Source organism: Lissotriton helveticus, chromosome 6 (assembly GCF_964261635.1).
Source record: "Lissotriton helveticus chromosome 6, aLisHel1.1, whole genome shotgun sequence".
Taxonomy (NCBI): Eukaryota; Metazoa; Chordata; class Amphibia; order Caudata; family Salamandridae; genus Lissotriton; species Lissotriton helveticus.
Window position 1 is genome coordinate 1280316893 of NC_136067.1, and position 22548 is coordinate 1280339440.

The 22548-nt window shown below is 38.8% G+C and overlaps 1 protein-coding gene across 2 annotated transcripts in view; it reads right to left on the reverse strand.

Moving 5' to 3' along the window:
* Positions 1 to 22548, reverse strand: part of GINS1 (GINS complex subunit 1) — a 375966-nt gene that overhangs the window by 111824 nt on the left and 241594 nt on the right. For both annotated transcript variants that reach the window (XM_078649031.1, XM_078649030.1), the window contains exon 5: positions 20631 to 20747. In XM_078649031.1, coding sequence (XP_078505157.1) covers positions 20631 to 20747 — 117 coding nt within the window. The remainder of the gene's footprint in view (positions 1 to 20630; positions 20748 to 22548) is intronic.

Genomic DNA, 22548 nt, shown 5'->3' on the forward strand with positions numbered 1-22548 from the left:
TACCCGTAAAATATTTAATTAAATATTTTTAACGTTTCAATTGAAATCTGAACAATATTTTAAAGCTATTTTCGGTGAGACTCAGTAATTATTTTCTTTTTAAGAATAACTCCTACAAACTCTGTCGATAAAACAACGTCTCCAAATAAAGGATTTTTTAAAATAGCCACACTCCTCTTCAACATTTATTTACAGGTACTTTTATACTTTTTTTGAAAAATAATATAATATTATTTAAACCATGAAAACATGTAATAATGCATAAATTTTGTATCGTATTTATCAACAGATTAAAAGGAGGATTGATGAAACAATTTACTATATTGAAAAACAAACATCTAGTTAAAAACACGGTAAATATTTTTTTGCATTACATAAATAGATACGTAATAAGTGAAACTATTTTTAAAAAATGGTAATCTATTACTGTTCTAACTCCATAATTTTCAGCAGTAAGTAAAGTGTGAAACGATATACAAATATCAGATATAATTCTTACACCAACAAAGTTCACATAACGCAAAACGGTGTAATTTAGTAGATTTTCAAATACTTGCTTCACAAACATTCAAATAAATAATGACTTTACATATTTTTTTTAATATTTTAGCAGCCCTCTGACCAAAACATACATCCAAACAGAGCTGACAACAAAGAAAGCCATCTAAATACCAGAAAATCGTCCTGATTCAATAAAAAACAGAATACATCAACATTAAAAAGGTATTTGAAAGTAATATTATTCCCAATTAGCATACCTCACTAGTCTGCTAGGAAGGTGCATTTGGTTATTAATTACTAGAAAATGTAGAATTCTCATTTAGTATTTCAAAAGCAGAAAATGCATCATTTTTCGAAAAGTATTGGAGAGTTATAGAAATATCAATCACTATATTAAATCCAGGAAAGTGCTGCAATAAGATAAGTGTTGGATAGTGTAGGGGTAACAATTACTAATCTAACTCCAGGTAAGTACTGCATTAGGGAAAGTGCTGGATAGTGTATGGGTATTAATTACTATTTTAACTCCAGGTAAGTGCTGCATTAGGGAAAGTGCTGGATAGTGTAGGGCTATCAATTACTATTCTTACTCCAGGAAAGTGCTGCAGTAGGAAAAGTGCTGGATAGTGTAGGGGTATCAGTTACTATTCTAACTTCTGGAAAGTGCTGTAGTAGTGAACATGTGGGTTGGTGTAAAGGCACAATTTTTGAAACATTAAACTTTTCAACTGAAATGTAGACATTTTCCACTTTTCATAAAACATTTAAATCCAAAATCATACAAAATCATATTTTTTTCTGTTTATAGATTATCAAACAACTCTTCAAATACCAAAAGAAAATCAAATCCAAGGGAATCCAACAACTAAACAAGGAAAACACACCAAAATAAGAAGGTAATTCAAATAAAAAGTACAAGTACAGTGATCAAATTTTTTAATTTTACTCCAGGAAAGTGCTGCAGTAGAGAAAGTGCTGGATAGTGTATGGGTATTAATTACTATTCTAACTCCAGGTAAGTGCTGCATTAGGGAAAGTGCTGGATAGTGTAGGGGTATCAATTACTAATCTAACTCCAGGTAAGTGCTGCATTAGGGAAAGTGCTGGATAGTGTAGGGGTATCAATTACTAATCTAATTCCAGGTAAGTGCTGCATTAGGGAAAGTGCTGGATAGTGTAGGGGTATCAATTACTAATCTAACTCCAGGTAAGTGCTGCATTAGGGAAAGTGCTGGATAGTGTAGGAGTATCAATTACTATTCTAACTCCAGGTAAGTGCTGCATTAGGGAAAGTGCTGGATCGTGTATGGGTATTAATTACTATTTTAACTCCAGGTAAGTGCTGCATTAGGGAAAGTGGTGGATAGTGTAGGGGTATCACTTACTATTCTTACTCCAGGAAAGTGCAGCAGTAGGATAAGTGCTGGATAGTGTGTGGGTATTAATTACTATTTTAACTCCAGGTAAGTGCTTCATTAGGGAAAGTGCTGGATAGTGTAGGGCTATCAATTACTATTCTTACTCCAGGAAAGTGCTGCATTAGGGAAAGTGCTGGATAGTGTAGGGGTATCAATTACTATTCTTACTCCAGGAAAGTGCTGCAGTAGGATAAATGCTGGATAGTGTAGGAAAATGAATTAGTAATGTAAATGCAGAGAGGTTCAAAATTAGTAAATGTGTTGAATTCTTTGTTAAAACTGAAAGTAAACAAAAAACACAAACCTAATCACATTTTTTTTTTACAGATAATGTCTACTCAACCCACAGCAAAGTACATTAAATCCAGAAAAGGAAACAATCTTTTAAATCATATGGGATACATATATTGTAAGGAAAGGATAAGTTTCCCAAGAAATCATTGGAGGTGCGTGCAATACTTCTCAACCCGTTGCAGTGGCAGAGCGGTTACGGTTGATGATATCATTATAAAAACAACTGACCATAACCACTCTGCCTCTGCAATGGAGGTTGATGTGAGAGAAACTGTGAATGACATGAAGGTACTAGCAAGCACCTCCAATGATTCCACAGGGTCCATTTTACGAGAGGTTGCTCAGCATGTCCCTGATCATATATCTAGTAATATGCCAACCATACATAATTTGAGAAGAATTATTCAACGTCAAAAGCAGGCAAGTAATACTCAAACAAATACACCTCATACCTTTTCAGATATAGTTATTCCTCACGAACTCACTATTTCTTTTTCTGATGAACCTTTTCTTCTGCATGATAATGAAAACCCTCAGAAACGTATATTAATTTTTAGTACACCAAGAAACCTTGTTAAACTTGAAACTAGTGAAATTTGGATGATGGATGGGACGTTTAAAAGTACACCCCATCCATTCACCCAAATTTATACTATACACGCAAAAATTAATAATAATGTTATTCCCCTAGAATATAGTTTGCTGCCTGATAAGACTTCTGCAACCTACACTGAACTTTTATCAGTTATAAAATCAACCACAAACCAAAGCCCTAGGAAAATTATCATTGATTTTGAATTGAGCATGATTAATGTAATCACTAAAACGTACACGGATACCCAAATTCACGGGTGTTTTTTTCCATTTTTCCCAGGCATTCTGGCGTAAATTACAAAAAACACCCCTGGTTACAGAATACTCCTCAGACAGCAAACTACAAGTAGAATTAAAAAAACTAACAGCTCTTTGTTTTGGCCCTCCGGAAGTGTAGATGAGTACTACACTGCCACTACAGAGTCTGATTATTACATTGCAAATGAAGAAAAATTGGCACCCATTCTAAATGATATGGAAGACACATGGATTGGACACCTAAGCAGATCGGGTCGCAGGAGGAAGCCACGTTTCCATGTGGAGTGGTGGAACTGTTATTCGACTTGCTTACAGGGAGAGGCGGAAACAAATAATGCCATTGAGGGATGGCATAACTCCTTCAATCATACAATTGGAAAACCCCACCCTAATTTCTACTCTTTTTTGGAAACTTTGAAGAAGGAGCAAAGTTTTCAGGAAATGAGAATTTCACAAACTCTTACAGGTAGTCTAAACCCACGAATAACCCATAGAACAAAGGAAATGTCCGAGTGACTATTGGCACTTTTGCAACAGTTTTCTTTGTGTGTGGCTCTAGATTACCTGGAAAATATAGCTAACATTTTAAGTTTTTAAATAACTTTTTCACATTACTTTCCTGCTTTGCTCAACATTTTTTTACTCTCTCAATTTAATTGGCTTTTTCATTTTTCTAAATTTATACACAAAATTAAAAAATGTCGGGTCTTTTTACCTTTTTGTAAAAATTATTTTTTTAAATTAAATTTTGGTAGTTTCAAAAATCCTTACATCCAAACCAATTCAAAAATTTTAATTTTCTTAATTATTAATTATTTCCCTTTATATAAAAAATTCTTCAACTCTTCCACTGTAATTTTTTCATTTAGAAAAATATAGATAAATGCATTTTTGAAAAATTTAAAAAATAAATGTTTCTACTCTTTTCTTTAAATTGTGAAAAAAAGCTCCTTGAAAACATTAACGATTTTATATTAAAATATTTTCTTTATTGAAAATATATTTACCAAAAGTAAGTGACCCATCATTTTTCTGATTGGTATATTTTAAATTCACCCATCAAAACATATTTTTTGAATTGATAAATATTTTTTATAATATTTCACAATCTATTTCTATTTTCCAGCAAATAATTTCTATTATAAGTAAATTTAAACAGAAGCAGAGAAATAAACAATCACTATTTGGTTTGAAATATTAATTCAAATACACAATACCATATGCATCTTCCTTAATTCGACGACAATGTTATATTGTCAAAAGTATATTTTGAAACACAAACAACAATATTATTAAGTCTTGTTCCAAAATCACCAAAGATAACACTCCAAAATATGTTTCGTAAAATACCAACTCTATTTCTTTGCAAACCATAACGTGAAGAAACCTACAAATCACTTTAAAATCACGTAATCAATTGGAATGTTTAACTACCAGACATCACTCCAAAAAAAATAATTTCCATATCTAACAAACTTTGTAAAACACCTATTTACTTTCATTGAAGCTTTTTTCAACAATTTTCTAACCTCTTTTTCCTCTAAAGTAATGCTAAAACAATCGATATATTCAAAAATGCATTTCTTACATTTCTTTCGTACCGATACAATAAATACAAATTATACACATCTTATGGATATTTCATATTACAAAACAACTTTTATAAAACAAGATAAACAAATCTATATTTTCCCCCCTCCGACCCGACATTGGCATATTCAAGCTATACGATCGGCGACATACTTTTTTACATACTTAACATCATTTACGTATTAAGCAACCTCTCCTTATCCTTTCCTTACAATATATCTATACTTCTTTTTATTTAAGTAATTTTAATAAAGTTTAAATTGTTTCCTACCTGGACGCAGATCAGCTTCCAGCTGCTTCCTCCTTGGATACTCTTCAAAATGGCCGCTTAAGTTCACGTTTACGTCGTTACGTAATTGAAAGCTGCAACAATAAAAAAGGGACTATTTAACTTATTATGATTTAATAAAAGTAATTTGATTTAATTGAAAATGTTTCATGTACATTAAAAATATGTAAAAATATATATTAAATTAAAATAAATGTAATCTTTTTTGGGATATATTTATATTGAAAAATATTTTTTTTTTACAAAGTTATCTGTTTTATTTGATTCAATTTTACATACATTACTTCTAAATAATATTATTTATATGCTTAATTAATTTTTTTATCTCCTTACCTGTTTTCTAATTCCTTTTCCCTTTTTTCAATCTTCTTTCATCTTCTTTTTATCATCCTTTTTATGTACCGCGGGACTCATAGCATCTATCATAAAAATAAAAGAAGGACAACGTTTGCCATTTGATTCAATGTAAAACCGTGGGAACTAAAAGTTTCATTATTTTTTTCTTAATAAATCATAAATTAAAAAACTTATATTTAATTATTTTTTACTTATTTGATCCTAATTCATGTATATATATTTATTTTTCCTAACTAATATTTATATTAATTGTATTAAAATCAAAATAATCAATTTACTTAAAAATAAATGTTATCTAAAAAATATATTATAATAATTAATTACTGTAAAATTAATTTATAATATTTAATTACTATAAAAATAACAATTCTTAATATTAACATTTAATTTGATTTAATTATTATTTATGTAATATAATATATTATTTAATTATTATTTATATAATATAAAATAATTCTTAAAAAATACTTCAATTACATAAATTACCTAATTCTCAATTTTAAAACTACAATAAATAAATATACATTTTTTATTAATAAACATTACTACTATTAAAAATATACAAATACTCTAGTAATAATTTAAATAATTAAATAATAAATTATCAATTTAGCCAAAAAATGATTCTTACTATTAACATTAAATTTTATTTAATTATTATTTATGTAATATAATATATTATTTAATTATTATTTATATAATATATAATTCTTAAATAATACTTCAATTACATAAATGACCTTATTATATTTTATTAAACAACTACAATAAATAAATATGATTTTTTTATTATTAAACATTACTACTATTATTAAAAATAATACAAATAATACTCTAGTAATAATTTAAATAATTAAATAATAAATTATCAATTTAGCCAAAAAATGATTCTTACTATTAACATTAAATTTTATTTAATTATTATTTATGTAATATAATATATTATTTAATTATTATTTAAATATATAATTCTTAAATAATACTTCAATTACATAAATGACCTTATTATATTTTATTAAACAACTACAATAAATAAATATGATTTTTTTATTATTAAACATTACTAATATTATTAAAAATAATACAAATAATACTCTAGTAATAATTTAAATAATTAATTAATATTTTACACAATTATAAAAATGTTTAATAACAAATAATACTCTAGTAATAATTTAAATAATTAATTAATAAATTAGCAAATTAGCAAAAAAAAAATTAAAACAATTAATACTCTAGTATTCTTTTTATACCAAAAACAAAAGTTAAATTATTTCCTTATTTTACATTTAACATACTTATAAATATAATGCGTTGTAAAAATATATGCGTTGTAAAGGTACTTGCGTGGTAAAAGTATGCGTGGTAAAAGTATTTACGTTGTAATAGATGCGTGGTAATGGTATTGCGTGGTAAAAAATGCGTGGTAAAGGTTGTATACCCAGCATTACAGATTTTGTATTGGAATAGTTAGGGATTGAAGATATATTGCATAGATATTATTGTGTCAATCACTGCCATGGGGACAGTTGAACTGGATTCTATAGGCAATAAATAGTTGGGACGCACCAGTGGAAGAGGGTGAGGTGGGAGGGGGGAGCGAGGGAAGTTTGTTTCGGCTGTATTATAATATTCGGATCCTGTGGAATGGGCGCACCTCAAACGCTAGCAAGGAAGGAGCCTCTGTCAGTCTGCTGCATGTCACATAGAGATTAGGCTAGCGGGAGCTGGCCTATTGATTGTTAGCTTAAAAATTCTCCAGATATGGCGATGGGGAGCTTTTTTTGGAGACTCCTTAGTGGGAGGGGGCAGTTAACATGATGACCATTGGGCAGGAATAATGGTGTATTACTTGTCAGTTTTAGTGTGGAAAAATCTATAAAAAAAAACATTAAAAAAATAAAAATGAAGCTACTCTCAGTGCGGATGAAGCTACTCTCCGTGCAGATGAAGTGCCTGTTTTAGAGGAGGACACTGATGTGTCGATAGTGCAGCAAGAGGCATCTGGATTGCAGCCTGGGGCTGCACGGCTTCCCATTGGAAGTGCTGGACTTGGGACTGATCCAAACATGGTGCAGCCGGTGTTGCCTGCCTTTAGTGCTGTTGCAGGGTGTCGATTGAATTGTGAAAACATTTTGCCTATACATTTTTTTCAGTTGTTTATGGACGATGTATTTTTGGCTGAGATTGTTGAGCAGACTAATTTGTTTGCTGAACAGTATTTGAGGGACAACAGTTCGAGACTTAGTCCCCGTTCTAGAGCTACCCGGTGGACGCCCACAAATATGGAAGAGATGAAGACGTTTTTGGGTTTACCTTTTTTGATAGGCTTGATAAAGAAGCCGTCCCTGTCTTTATATTGGTCTACCAGTCCCTTGATGGCAACAACCATATTTCATGCAATTATGAGTCGTGATCAGTATTTACTTTTGCTTCGGATGCTGCAATTTGTTGATAATGCTTCAGCACTGCCACAAGATCACCCTGATTGTGACCGCCTTTTTAAGATTCGGCCTGTCCTTGATCACTTTGTAGATCGATTTTCAGAGATCTATGATCCAGGGAAAGAAATAGCTGCTGATGAGTCTTTGGTCCTGTTCAAGGGTTGTATGGTTTTTAGGCAGTACATTCATAGCAAGAGGGCACATTCTGGAATTGAAATGTAAATGTTGTCTGAGAGTAGGAAAGGATAGGTCTTTAATTTGCTGGTGTACACTGGTAGGGATTCCACTATTGACCACCCTGGTTGTCCGTCCACTTTTGGAGTTGGTGAGAAAGTTGTAGGTGAACTTGGTAGAGGACTTTTTAACAAAGGTCACTATTCGTACCTGGATAACTTCAACACTGCTGTGCAATTGTTTAGGGAGTGGACACTGTTGCTTGTGGGACAATCCGCTCTAACAGGTAAGGTTAGCCAAAAGAGCTTGTTTGCAAAAAACTTGAGGGGACAATGGAGTGTCTCGCGTAGTGATGAACTTCTAGCTGTGAAATTTGTGGACAGGAGGGATGTCTACATGCTAACTGCCACCCATAATGAAAGTACTACACCTGTGATTGTTTGGGGTCAGGCTGCTGAAGTGCGCAAACCTGTGTGAATTTTAGACTACAATAGGCACGTGGGTGGTGTAGATAGAGTAGATCAGAGTTTGGAACCTTATGCTGTCGTTCGTAAGGCTTGCATTTGGAATAAGAAATTGGCCATTCATCTCTTCAACTTAGCAACTTTTAATACTTTTGTTGTGTTCAAGGATTGTTCTTCTGAGTCAAGGATGACTTTTGTTCAGTTTCAGGAGTCTGGGATAGGCAGCTTTGTTGAAGTGGAACAGGCAACTATTCCTAGAGTTGGAGTGGTGGAGGATGTGGCTAGATTGAAAGATTGCCACATTTCTGAATACATTCCTCCAACGCCCCAAAAAAGACAATCCCTGTAAGAAATGTAAAGTCTGTTTGCGGAGAGGTATGTGGAAGGAGAGGCCTATGCACTGCGTTAATTGTCCTTCTCATCCTGGTATGTGTGTGCCCACATGTATATTTAGTTACAAGTGTTAGGTTTGTAGTTATAGTTTTGTATCTACTTCCAATTATTTGGGTTTTCTTTTCTGTTAAAAAAGAATTGTGGTGGCGGCGTGCGTGGACTGACGTTTGGCTGGCGGTTTACATGGACTGGAGTTTGGCTGGCGGTGTGCATTGACTGGCGCTTGGCTAGCAGTGTGCAGGGACTGGCGCTTGGCTGGCAGTGTGCAAGGACTGGCGCTTGGCTGGGAGTGTGCGTGGACTGGGGCTTGGCTGGCGGTTTGCGCGGACTGGGGCTTGGATGGCGGTATGCATGGACTGGGGCTTGGCTCGCAGTGTGCGTGGACTGGGGCTTGTGAAGTAATATTTGTCTTTTCTATCTTTCTCTGTCAGGGTGTACATTGTCTCTCCATTGTCTGCTAATGTGAGTGTTGTAATGTGCTGGGCCTGCGGCTGTCAGTGTGAATGTGTGTGTCAAGTAAGAAAGGTGTGTGAATGGCCTGCAAAGAGTTTGGTACCTTGATGTGGCTTTACAGCTCACAAGCTGTGAGTCATTGGTTCTGGTTTTTAACCTTTAATTATTAACAGTGTATTTCATTTTTGTGAAATCTCTTGTTAATAAAATGTACATATTGAACCTTTCACTCACCCTCGTGCCAAATCCAACCAGTATGTGTGTGTACTTGAGGAACAGATGGATGGGCAGTAATATTTGTATTTTCTGTCTTTCTCTGCCAAGGTGTAGATCTAGGTAAAATCTATCAACTCTAGATATTTCTGTAAACTAAAAACCAAGGCAAGTACTGGGTCTTGTTCCCCTCATGGATCTCAACAAGTTTTCTTCCCACAATGCCATGCAAACCTCAAAATGTGACCATAGTCAAACATTTTCCTTGCATTACTGTGCCATATCTTTCAGAATCAGAAAACAATTTTCCTACCACCAAGCGTTCCCCCAAGTCTCCCAATTAAAATGGTACCTCACTTGTGTGGGCGGGCCATTGACTTGCGATAGGGACGTGCCTAAAATGTATTGTGGAGACATCAGAATATGTCTCCACAATTAACAAATCAGAATCCCAAAACATTGCAGAATACTCTCATAGAATTAATAGAGACCATTATCACATGGGAAGATTTGACATAGTTTTTAGAAGATTAGACAGATCTGACCAATAAGCCTGAAGAGATAAAAAAGAAAAAAAAAAATCAAAGGAAAGTGCAAGTGATTACGAAGTGTTGTTGAAAAACGTTTCGGTTGAGAAGAGTGCGCAGAGGAGCATGTGTGAATGTGTCCTAGTCAAGAACTGATTTCTATACAATTTCTAAGAATTTCTCAAAGCTCAGAGAGGAGCCCAAGCAGTGGTGTACAGAGGTGGAAAGGATTGTAACTATTTCAAAAGTACTTTGGACAGATTTGGCTGCTTTATTATCCTTTGTGGCCTCGAGATTTGTGGATTGAATGTAAGACCATAGTACAGAGGCCATAGCTCCTCACAATAAGCCTTCTCCAGTTGTTATGGAGAACTATAGACAAGTTATTGAGCATTTAAAGGCAAATGTTCCTCAGAAACAAGTAAATTGGTCAAAGATTATGAGAGCGAAACAAGTTCCAGTTTAATCAGTACATGCATATTATGAGAGACTGATGCAGATTTACAGAGTATAGTGGTGTCGAAGATTTATGGAAAAAGGTATTTCTGGATTAATTTCAGCTTTTGTGTTGGAATTACGTCCGGTGCTTAGTTAGCATGTTCTGCAAAGTGTAATGTTTTGACCGGCCAAATCTTTAGATGAGATTCTGGCCTATACAAAGTACTATAGAGACTGTTGTGATATTAAAATGAAAATAATGAAGGAGAAATTCAGCTGGCTTTCAGATGCCTGGATCTACTTTTGGTCCGAGTGTTAGACAGAATGTTAATAATGCACAGATTAGAAATGTCCCATGCCACATTAATGGAAAGACTGGCCACTGGAAACAATTGTAGATTTAATCCAAATAGATGTCAGAATGACTCTCCAATGGTCCTGCAAATGTAGCAAAATACAAATAAAAATGCAACAAAACAAGATACCGTTAGTTTCCCCAGCCCTGCCAAGTTGTGTGCAGAACATACAAAATCCAAGCAGTTCAATGGGAATGTGCCTAAAGCTCAACTTATGCAACAGCCCATGCAAAATTATAAACAGAATTTTTGAAAATCTTTAGTGATTAATTATGATTTAAGTATTTGCAGGTACAGAGTTCCTACAGGACAAAGTTCAGAATATTGACGGGCCTGTGGGGAGAGGAGGATTGCATGAATGGCACACACCTGGAGATAGATCAGAAAGGCCCTTTGTGAAAGAAGAGGTGAATGGCCATCTGTGAGAAGTTGGGCTGATGTATGATGTCCACAGTTCTGTGGGCACCTTGTGTCAGTACAAACAATCCCTTATGGTGGTGGTTGTACGTCAACCTTGTAGACAAGCTATCCTAGGGGTAGCATAGACCTAAGCAGTCTTAGGCTTAACTCAAGAGGGCATGTGAAGCCAGCTGTTTTACCATATCCAATCCTGTAATATCAAATGAAAGGACACCACACAAGTTATATATTATAAAAATATATGGATTTATTACTAGAATAATCCTCTGTACTCTTTATGAGTCCAGAGGCACAAGCGTTTAAACAAAAGCACAGTTAAACATACAAAAGTTGCACAATTATAGATAGGCCCGGTGGCCACTCAAACCATATATTAAATAAGTGGTATAAGAACCGCTTTACGAACAATGGTAAGGCCTAGGGCCTTGGGAATCACTAGGACTACACTGGACTAACAGTAGTTAGGACGGGAGTAGCCCACGGGACTCGGGTGCAGCGTTAAAAGCACAGGCATGCACCAATGCAAAGTCAATGGTGCGTAAAAGTTGCAAAGTTACTGTTTTAGAAATCTTCCGACTGGACTAGAACTTAGCCACTTAAAACTAGGACACTAGAGGTGTTAACCACTACAGGAGCACCGGCGTTCAATTATTCCCTCACCCACAGGAAGCGGGTGCATAGGTGCCAAAGTGTGTCGGGTTTCGTCGTGGAGTTCTATCGAGCCTGGAGATGAAGATGCTGCAGCGGCCAGAAGAGAAGAGTCCGGTTGGATCCAAGGGTGGATCGAAGATGTAGAGTACCTGAAAGCAGAGGGGACATAGTCTGGGTCACTAGGCAGTGACCAGGATGGAACCAGGAAGGAACCAGGCAATGTCGGGCGCAATCAGGTGGTTGTCGAGAAGCTTGTCTCCCCTGCCACGTGGACTCTGGGGCACCGAGGATAACCAGGAGTGAATCACGAGCTGTCCCACGAAGGCTCTCGCTGTCGGCGGTGTCGGCTTCTGGATGGGAGTTAACAGGCCTTGGCAAATGCAACCCCCGCAGGATTTGAAGATCGCTTCTTACTCCGACCAGCAAGGTCAGAGAGGTTGCTCCTTTTCAGGGGAGCGAGGGCCAGTCTGGAGCAACCAGACTAGAAAAGTAGTTTCGTCGTCGTAGTGGCCACTAGCCAACGGGCAAGTGACCGGACAGACGCGTTGACCAGGAAAAGGCAAAAGGGCCCCACGCAGTACTCGGTGAGTGTGGAGGGGTGATCTTCGGTGCACGAACTGCTCAGGGCTGGGGCTTCTCAAACCCCATTGCACAGCTTCGAGGATGCCTCGGGAGCTGCACGGTCAGCACTTCGCAGTCTTTTCAAGATGGCCGGCCCTACGCTTCACGTCGCCTCCACGGGTCTCAGATTTGCTGGGACTGTGGATCGGGCTGTTAGAAGTCAGGGAAGCTGGGTCTTGTCGATCTCTGTCGCTCGAGCTCCGGATGGAGCTGCAACAAAGCAAACCGCTGGGCGCTGGATGGTGCCTGTTTGCACAGGGTGGTCACTCCTTGACCACAAGGGAGATTCTTCAGTCCTCCACGTCGAGTGGGATGTCGAAGGGTTCAGAGTTGTGTATCAAAGTTTCAGTCAGGATTATCTGCCTTCCATGGGCACAGCTTCTACCTTTATTCCAAATCAAGGGGCTGGATATCCTGCTAGGTCCCTCCTATGGGTGGGACCAGGGAAGGGGGTGGTTACACCCCTTTCCCTTTGTCCAGTTTCGCGCCAGAGCTGGGGCTTGAGTGCCCAGAACCGGTTTGACTGGATTTTGCATGGGACACCTTGTGTGCCCCAGGCAGTGTCTAGTTTCATTCAGCCCTCCCTGCCCCAATCCACTATCTCCTGTCTGGGGTGGTGTAACACCTCCCTGTGACAGGAAACCTTTTGTCCAAGCCTCCCCTGCCAAGTTTCGGTCAGCAGCAGGAGGCCAGACTTGGGTCTGTGACAGCAGCATCCATTTGGTGATGCTGAGGCTCTGGTTAGTTTTAACCGCATTTACTGTTACCCACATGTCTTAGCCCTCTAGAAGGGTGGAATGCTAACCCCGTCGCCAGAACTGGCGAGGGGGTAGTATTCCAAAGTGTATGACACCTTACATGACATGTTTTGATAAAGCCAAACCAAAGTTAGCAATAACCGCAAGGATTATAATGCACTTAAGAGTATATGGTATGGCAATATCCCAGAACAACTATAAGGACATGGTTCCGAAAGCTGCAGACAGGCTCAGCTCATGCTAGAGCACCATCTCACATAAAACCAAGCACTCTGCCTCCAGGATTGTTAAGACCTGCCATAGGAGTGACTTATAGGTATATATGTGTCCAGATATAGGTTTAGACATAGGTATACTATATCTAAGCAAGGGGTGATTACACAACCTTGCCCCAGCTGAGTGATCAGCCAGTTGTGTCCGTTTGGATGGCCAGCCAGGGGTGGCAAAAGATATGCTGCAGCCCCTGGTAGGCCTTGGATGCACCTATGCCCTGGGTACCTATAGTACACTGTACAGGGGCTCATAAGGTGACCCAATCCAATTAGTTATGCACCTAGGGTACATGGAGTCCATTTTAAAGATAGAGCAGATAGTCTGGGACCCTGATTAGCAGGATCCCAGGCCAACTAATTCGAAAATCAGCTAAACACAAGGCATAAAAATCTGGGGTAACCATAGTCAGGTATCCACCTTCCTACACCATCCAGTATAGGTTTTGATTGATACAAGTGCTACCCGCTCAACAATTAGACCATAGGACATTCCTAACGTACTACTTGTTGCAGGGTAACTTAAACATGAAGAAAAGACAGAATCCTCCTTGGCAATGTAAAAACAGCTCTTTACTGTCACGACAGGGAAAATGGCAAGTCCCCACCAGTAAACAGTCGGTCTCACTCTGCTTCTTCACAGGTAGCTTCTTATATACAGAGTTAAACAATGGGGGTTACAAAAATTCCGAAAATAGATTACTAGACAGTTACACATTGGTACAAATTGATTATAACAAACATGAGGTCACCTGTGACCCTAGACTTTAATCTATTTCTCTACACATGATTTATTGCAGTTTCTAACAATGTTCAACAAACTAAGCATTCTTCTACTTTTGAATGTGTGTGCATTTTGGGTGGAATGCATGCTTGTTTGTTAGTGTGTTTTACCATTCTGCCCTTACCAGCTCTTATTAGATTTTGTGTGTTCTCGGCTAATTAGCTCTCCTGTTCCTATTGTCTAATCAGTTTCCAATCTATTTGAAAACACAGAATAGAACTGGTATGCTTGTGTGCGGACGCCAGCTTGCTAAACATGAGTTTTCCGTTAACTATGACCTTACAGGTCATGTACGCTGTTCTAAAGTAAACTCTTCACCTTTTTCTCATCAGCACAAGCTTTTGGCCTGCACTGTTTTTTTTTACCACGTATAGCTGGGTGACAGCTCTACTGATGTTTGCTGATGCGCCATGTTTTCACATTACATATAACACACTCTCAAGAAAAAAAAGTCCAAGTTGTAGCAGGCCTCGAGAAATCACTCACTTTGGCGAGTCAGATTTAATCAAGTCAAGCTACTTGTAGGGCTTACTGGCCCTGTGAGCTGGCAAATAACAGGTGTTTTGTTCATTGACAAAATGAATGAGCAATAAAGATGCCTTTAAATCTTGTTTTTATCTTGTGTCATTTTCTGTGTGTTTAAAGACAGGTTAAATGTCAGGCTATGTCTTCTAACAAATCACGGTTTAGTTTATCCCGGAGACTGATGTTTACTTTTATATCTCTGAATATAAAAGTTAGAGGATTTTGTAAAGGGAACAGTCTGACAGTCGTGCTGGGCGCATTACATTTGAATAGCTTGTAACTGAGCAGCAAAAAATGTCTTTAAATACATTTCAGAAGTTACACTTTTTTGTAATTCTAAAGTGAAATTGAAACAAGATCAAAACAAATCAGAATACTTTACTTGGTGATGTGCAAATTATAAATATTTTCTGAAACCAGATTTCCACACACTGTATCCGTAAAACTGCATGGTAGTGGGAAAGTTTGTGACCATTTCATTGGAAATGTCTGTCTGTAAATGGCAGTGCTCTACTGCATCATGCTTTTGTGATATATATATATATTTTTTAAGTTTTTAAATATGAACCGAGAAATATTCCTGCCCTTGCCCGGATGATAATTCTATTAGTGAAAAAAAGCAACTCAGGGGTAATGTGTACCATATATGTGGACTACATTTTTATTATACATGCAGCAGACGGATGACAGACAGTTTTTTGTGCAACACACATGCTAAACTCACATATTTCAAGGTATTCTCGTAGATGGTAATGAAGAAAAAGGTGACTGAAATAAAATATTTGCCAAGGATCACACAATTTGAGACGAGTTTATGGGTGAAGCACATTACGGTTAGGTTGAGTAGATTATTCAAAGTACTGGAGGTAATATTTTTCTGATTTTGTGAGGCCTGTGTAGGCATTTCAAATACACAAGTCACTAAGACGTCATCAGCTAATGTCCACGTAAAAATTGGTCCAATCATGAATCATATCGTCATAAATTCAAAATCAGTAGGAGGAGTTCAGTTAATTTGCTAGGAAGGGACTTACTTTGTGAAATGAATTGTGCAATTTATTTTACACCAGATGGTGTTACATTTTAGACAAAAGATGAAACCTCAGATTTAATAATAAAATCCTGAGAGTCGAGAGTTAAAATGTTCCCAGTTTTTACAGAGGAAAATTTACCTCCAGGTTTAAAACATACTGTAAATAAGGAGGTTTGGGTTTTTCAGGAAAGGAGATTGGGCTGATTAAAAGTGCAGTCCAATATTTGTAACACATCAAGGACCTTTCCTGTTCCTTTGGATGATTCTGAAGAGAACAATGTAGTTAAGTGCAAAGATGTAATGTCATGCTCTTGCTATTAGGTTAAAGGGTAGTATTAACTATGCATACTGAAAGCGTTTCTAGAAGATGTAGTTAATGTATCATGTGTTTATGAAAATCTATTGGTTGTCGTCGTCATAACTTTATTGCACACCATGGCATGAGCGTGTTTTTTACTAACTGAAAACCTATAACGAGTGCTCTTTTGGGACGTGTGCCAGACCATTCATTGATTTCTTTTGGAACGCATACTCTGTCAGTCCTGTTTTGACTTTTAATTCAGAATATTTTGACACATTACTAAGCATGTCCCTATGTTGATCTGTTTTCTGATTGATTTTTTGCATATAACTACTCTTTTTGCTTCCTGCAATGAGTCTAATTTTGAATAAACCGGTGTGGTTTTGACTTTAAATATTGAGTTGTGAAGGTTTGTTTCATTTGCCAGGGGCCGCTGTCCTTTGGGACTCACATGGCCACACTACATCATATAGCCCCTTTGGTAATTTTAGAATTGAAAAGGCTGACTGGGGAGAGTCCTCAAGAACACCTGGGGCCATATTATATATGCAGCGCATTTTCCTGGATTGCACTGGGCGCACCTTTCAAAAGGTGCGCCCAGTGCAATCCAGGAAAATTACCCGCATTATGGTGAATGCACGGCCCAAGGCAGCAGCGAACTCGCGTTGCCTTGGACAGCAAATTCATCTGAACAACGGAGCGGCTGCTTTAAAGCTGCTCCGTGTTTTCACATTGCAGGCAGCAACCTGTCTGCACTTTTAAAAAGGATTAGAGATCCCTTTGCAGGCGGGTGCAGTCACTGACTGCACCCGCCTGAAAGGGGATGTTTCGGGGGTCCTTGGGACCCCCTTGTACCCCTGCAAGAGGGCTGCCATTAGGGGCGCATTGACAGTGCGCCGCCTTTTATGTGGCGTGCTGTCAGTGCGCCCCCTACAGCTTCTTTGCCTCTGCACCTCGTCTGTAATACAGCGCGGGCACAGCGGTAAAGGAATTCCCATGCAAATGAGGGAACACCCCCTGAAGACAGCGCTGGTGCTTTGTGTGTGCCAGCGCTATCGGTATTACAGAAGGGGCCGCACAAGCGTATGCAGCCCCTCCGGGGGTGCGCAACGTGGGCAAAAACGCCAGCTGCACACCGAAGCACCTTGCGTAATACGGTCCCTGATGTTAGAAAGAACGGAGTATTGAAGGGACCAACTACTTCTCCTACCTATAGAACACACTCTTGCAGCTTAAAGAGAGAGAAATTACCCAATAGGTGGGTTTCAAGAAGGATTTCCTATAAAAACGTAGTCATAACACCACACTTGTGGGAAATAGGTGGCAGAAAGGTGCTCTTCTTAAAGGCAAGCAGGGACACTGATAAAAGGAGGAAGGTGTCACGAGTTATATGAGGGGAAGCTTCGGGGGAAGGAGGAAATCTCTAAACCGTAATGCACTTTCTTTAGGGTAAATGGTAGGACCAATGGAAAGACCCTGACACCCCAATTCAGGGTTACTAATACAACTTTCATCTGCAGGAAGGACAGTAAATGTAATGAACTCTAAGAGAAACATCTGTCTAGTAAGAGTTTGTGGACTAGGGTATAAGGAGTAATTGTCTGTAGCTATTCACTAACACAAATCAGTACTGAAAACTCCTCATATTGGGACGGTGTGTGTATGTTTACAAGCATCCTTACCACAGTTGCCAAAACATCCTATCTACAGAGAGCACCACCGGCAGTTTTGTGATATCCTAACTGGGCAACACAAATGCCTCGCTTCGACCTACAAACAGACTCCTTAGACAACTGAAGATAGGTTCAAATATAAAAAAAGACTGCCATAGCTCATGGCTGCCCATGAGAGAGAATATTCACTTTTAAGTTCTCTGCCTGAATTACAAATGAACAATTCTGCAAGAACATCCTGTGTCTCCCACTAAGTTCAGACATCCACAAACTCCTATACATTGCCAGCTGCTGACACACCAGAAACATTTCCACACTCGGCTCTTGGTGCTGAAACAGACTTCGCTAACCTCACTGTTACCTCTACTATTTCACAGAGGACCATACTCAATCCTCTCTCTTCACACAGGGAAACCATGGAGATTCTCCACTTCTCCATGCTCTCACACTAATGTATCTCAGCTCTATTTCTATGCAGCAGTATGCCTGAGCACTATCTGAAACGGCCATGAGATGATTCAGTTTGTAGCATGCTCTATACAAACATTATCAATACATTTATTGCAACAAGAGACTGAGTGTTTGTGCTGAATGAGATTGAAACTGTAAACCCTGAAAGTAAAGTTGGAAAACAGGCCTGGAAGCCTGGTGTGGTTCACTGCTGCACTACAGATTCTGCAAAAAGAGTATGCTCAATAAAGAGGTTACAAGTGGAAATGCTTGAATCCACCTGACTTGCCGATAATTCTAGGCAGCCTTCATCCCTTTACCTAATGCCTGCCATTATACACATGCAAATCAGTTTTGAGTATTTTGTAAAAGGGAAAGGCAAGGTTATGTCACCTCTGAATGGGAAGAGAAGCATCACACAACATGTTTTGACTTTGTTAGGTCTTATCAGCGAAGTGAGAAAAGGTTAAGCCCTGTGATGCAGTGAACCCAAAACCCATACAGAGGCATACCAGTATCGCTTAGGGCTACTCAGACAGCAACACAACGATGGATGAAAGCTACTGGCTACCAGTAACAGCAGGATTCCAATTCCTTTGGAACTGAAATCTGGACATAAATTAATGGAATGGATGTGCATTCCTTAGCACCCCATATCTCCTAAACCGCTCGGTTGCAGTAACCACTGACTAGCCATTTTTGGTGTACCATCTTTCCAAATAATATGCAAAGTTTGTTGCTGAGGTGCTATGTTCATTGATAACAAATGTGATACACCCAAGCTTGAAGTGGCAATACATATTATACAATCAGTGAAGGGTATAGAACAGAGATAACTAATCTTATGGCAAAGACTACACAAATCCATTCCATCATGTATAATTGCTTTAAAAAATGGTACCTCCAAGCAAGAAGAGGGATAGGTGTGAATAGTGCTCCCCGACAACAAAAGGCGATGGGAGGAATGCCTGCAAAAAGGCGATTAGAAATCGCTCGGGCTGGTATTCCAACCCATCGTTGTTTGGTCTATAATGCAACCTCAATTTGGACCCAGCTATATACAAATTAGTCTTGACCCTGCTTGAACAGGAACATTCCAGCCTGAACTGACAGGTCAGGTCCTCCCTGAACTGGAACACAAGCAACTTAAGAATGGGTTCGCCCTAAATGGGGCATGTCTGTCAGGTGTAGATTGGTTCCAGTGCCACAGTGAGCAAGGGACCCACGCCTGGGCATACCCATGCCACGTAGGGCATTACATCAAATGTAGGTCTCGTGCTCACTGTGCCACTGGAACCAAGCTACATACAACTGACGAGCCCCGAACAGACCGAAACATGTCTTTGGGTTCTTGTATTCCGGTTCAAGAAAGACCTGGCAGTTTGTGCTGGACCGTTCCTATTGGAGCAGAGTTAAGACTGAGCTGTGTATGGCGGGACCAAACTGAGGTGGCACAATGGGCAAAACAACAACAGGTGGGAATGCTACCCCGCGTGAGTGCCAGTGATTAGACTTATTGCAAGCATTCCTTCCAACACCTTTTGTGTGTTTAATACAGGTTTAACTCCTTATAGTGTGTGTGTGTGTGTGTGTGTGTGTGTATATATGTGTATGTGTATGTGTATATATATATATATATATATATATATATATATACTTACACACACACCCCAGCCTATCATACCATTATCTTTAAAGACGTGCATACGTAATAACCACATCTAAAGGATGTATCAAAGCTCTATTAAAACTATGGATATAAATATAATGAACGAAAAGACTCAGTCAGAGGCAAATGATGCAAATATTACACATGGCACAACTGCTGGCGGAGTGAGTTATAAGGGTCAGTGAGCTGAACTCCACTGATGAAATCTGTGCGACTGGCATGTCTGAATTATGGTAGTGCGAAATTCCAGTAACTTACATTTGCATAATTACACAAAATTCAACAAAAATTAAGAAACATCACATGAAATGCAAAAATGATATTTAACACTATATTTTAGCGTGAAACGCATCCTCACATTGACTTTGGATGCAAGGATGCATCTTGCACACAAAAAAGTACATAGAACACAAGTGCTGTGAATAATAGATACATATTTTGTGGTCGTTCATGTAGGTCCTGGGCTAAAATTCTGCAGTATAAATACACCATGTGGTGTAATTTCACAACTGTAAAGCGAAATTAAGCCAGTGTAACAGAACCGTTGCCTTTGCCTAATCTGAATCATGGAGTCCAACTCAACTTTTCTTCCTTTCAAGGCTGATATACTTGTCATGTACAGCTCTTTAAAATGGAGAAACCTTAATCGCAAGCAAGCACAACATGAAATAAAGTTCTAACAAATCAACTTTCTGAATTTCTAATGTACATACTTCAATGTAAAGATTCTTTGGAGGTTTCATGTCTTGTGTGATGTCCAGGCCCTCTTCGCCCCCTAATGACCTCATATAGGTAGCAAGTGACTTCTTATATTGGCTGAACCAGTCTGTCTGTTGGAAAAACATTAAAAAAACAAGGGTATTTAACAACATTGTATTACTGATTTCTTTCTTCAGTGTCCACCATAGCAAAGGAATTCATAATGTGGATAATTCAACGAAATTCTATATCACTTTTCATAGGGTGAATATAATTAACTCAACTGAAAAGGACACATTACATAATACAGTTAAAAATGGAATAATTAGTGTATGGCTGATCACACCCACCAAAGGTTGGTAATTATAGATAATACCTCAGCTTCAATGTTGAGCAGAAGTTCGGATCACTGTGCGTTTTGTTTCCGTCTGTTTTGTCTTACCTACTGTAGGACTGATGCAATGGTGAAAATGAATGTGGCCACGTATGGTGACAAGAAACTTGAGACTCCCCAACGCACACACTACGTAGTGGGATGGGAAAGGTTCCTATCAATGTCCTTCAATCTCCCTACCTCAAAAACATCAGCTTGCATCCATCTTTATTTCCCGATAGTAAGTTCTGTAGGTTTTTACATGTTTTTGCCTCAGCAAACAAAACATCACACTTGAGGGTTTTCTGAGACAGGAATGAGACACAGAAATTGACTTTTGGTCTGGAGGGGGCACACCACATGCACCAATCTTTTTAGTTGTGGGACTACCTTCAGCTCACTGGCTGTAAAGGACTAGCAGAGGTGGCAGCCACAGATTATATATGCAGGGGAGGCCTTTGTACCTATTGTCAGAGGAGAAAGATTGCCTTTTGGCCCTCTCCTGTGTTTACATTGGTTTATGAATGCCAAATAACCCCGCTAAGTAATTAACTGAAGTTAATTACCTTTGGTAACATTCTTTATGGTAGACACTATCCAGGCGCAGATTCCTCACCTTATGAATATTCCTCAGGCATCAGACTGGACCCAGAATTTTTTTTAGTAGTACCTCCGCACGCTGGAAGGTGGCGCAGTGCACCTCTGCACTGACTCCCTTCCGCTTCTGAAAGGAAGTGGAAGGAGTATGGAGGCGCTACTCCTGGGCACTGATGTCAGTTGCTTTCGAGACTGCCTGTGCCTCCAAAAGTGGGGCCCGAAAAGCAAGTGGGACAACGGTGTGCAGATTCCTAGATGTGGGATCCTAACCACAGAAACGGGAGGATGAGGGGTTATGCGAGGAATCTGTGGCTAGATAGACTCTCTACCAGAAAGAGCATCACAAAGCAGTACCTAAGGGAGGTGGGCTGTGGATGGACTCAAACCAGAGAGTCCTGCAGGACCGTGCGGGCAAAGTGCCCTTCTCTTTGGACTTAGCTGTCGAAACAATAGTGCTTTGTGGCGGCAAGGAGGGACGCCCAAGCAGCTGCCTGGCAGATGTCCAGGACAGAGATGCTGCAAGCTAACGCAGTGGTAGCAATCGTGTTCTTGGTGGAATGGGCACACAGTCCTTCCGGAGGCTGGCTCTAAGCCAGTGTCTAAGAGATCTTAATGAAGACCACAGTCAAGCAAGAGATGGTATGCTTCTGCACAGCCTTGCCTTTTTTCGATCTGCTGAACCCCACAAAGAGCTAACCTGGTGGTCCTTGGTGCGATCAATGTAGAATCTGAGCACTCTCTTAGGGTCCAAAAGATGAGCTGTCCCTCTTTCTCAGAGAGATGAAGTGGAGCATAGAACGCCAGCAGACTGATGGATTGGCCAATCGGGAGTGGCTTCAAAACATTTGGTTGAAGGGGTGCCCTAGTATGCAGAACCAACTTGTCGGGGAAGAAGGTGGTGTGTGAACACACAATGACTGAAGCTCACTCACACGCAGAGCTGAAGTGATGGTGACTAGGAA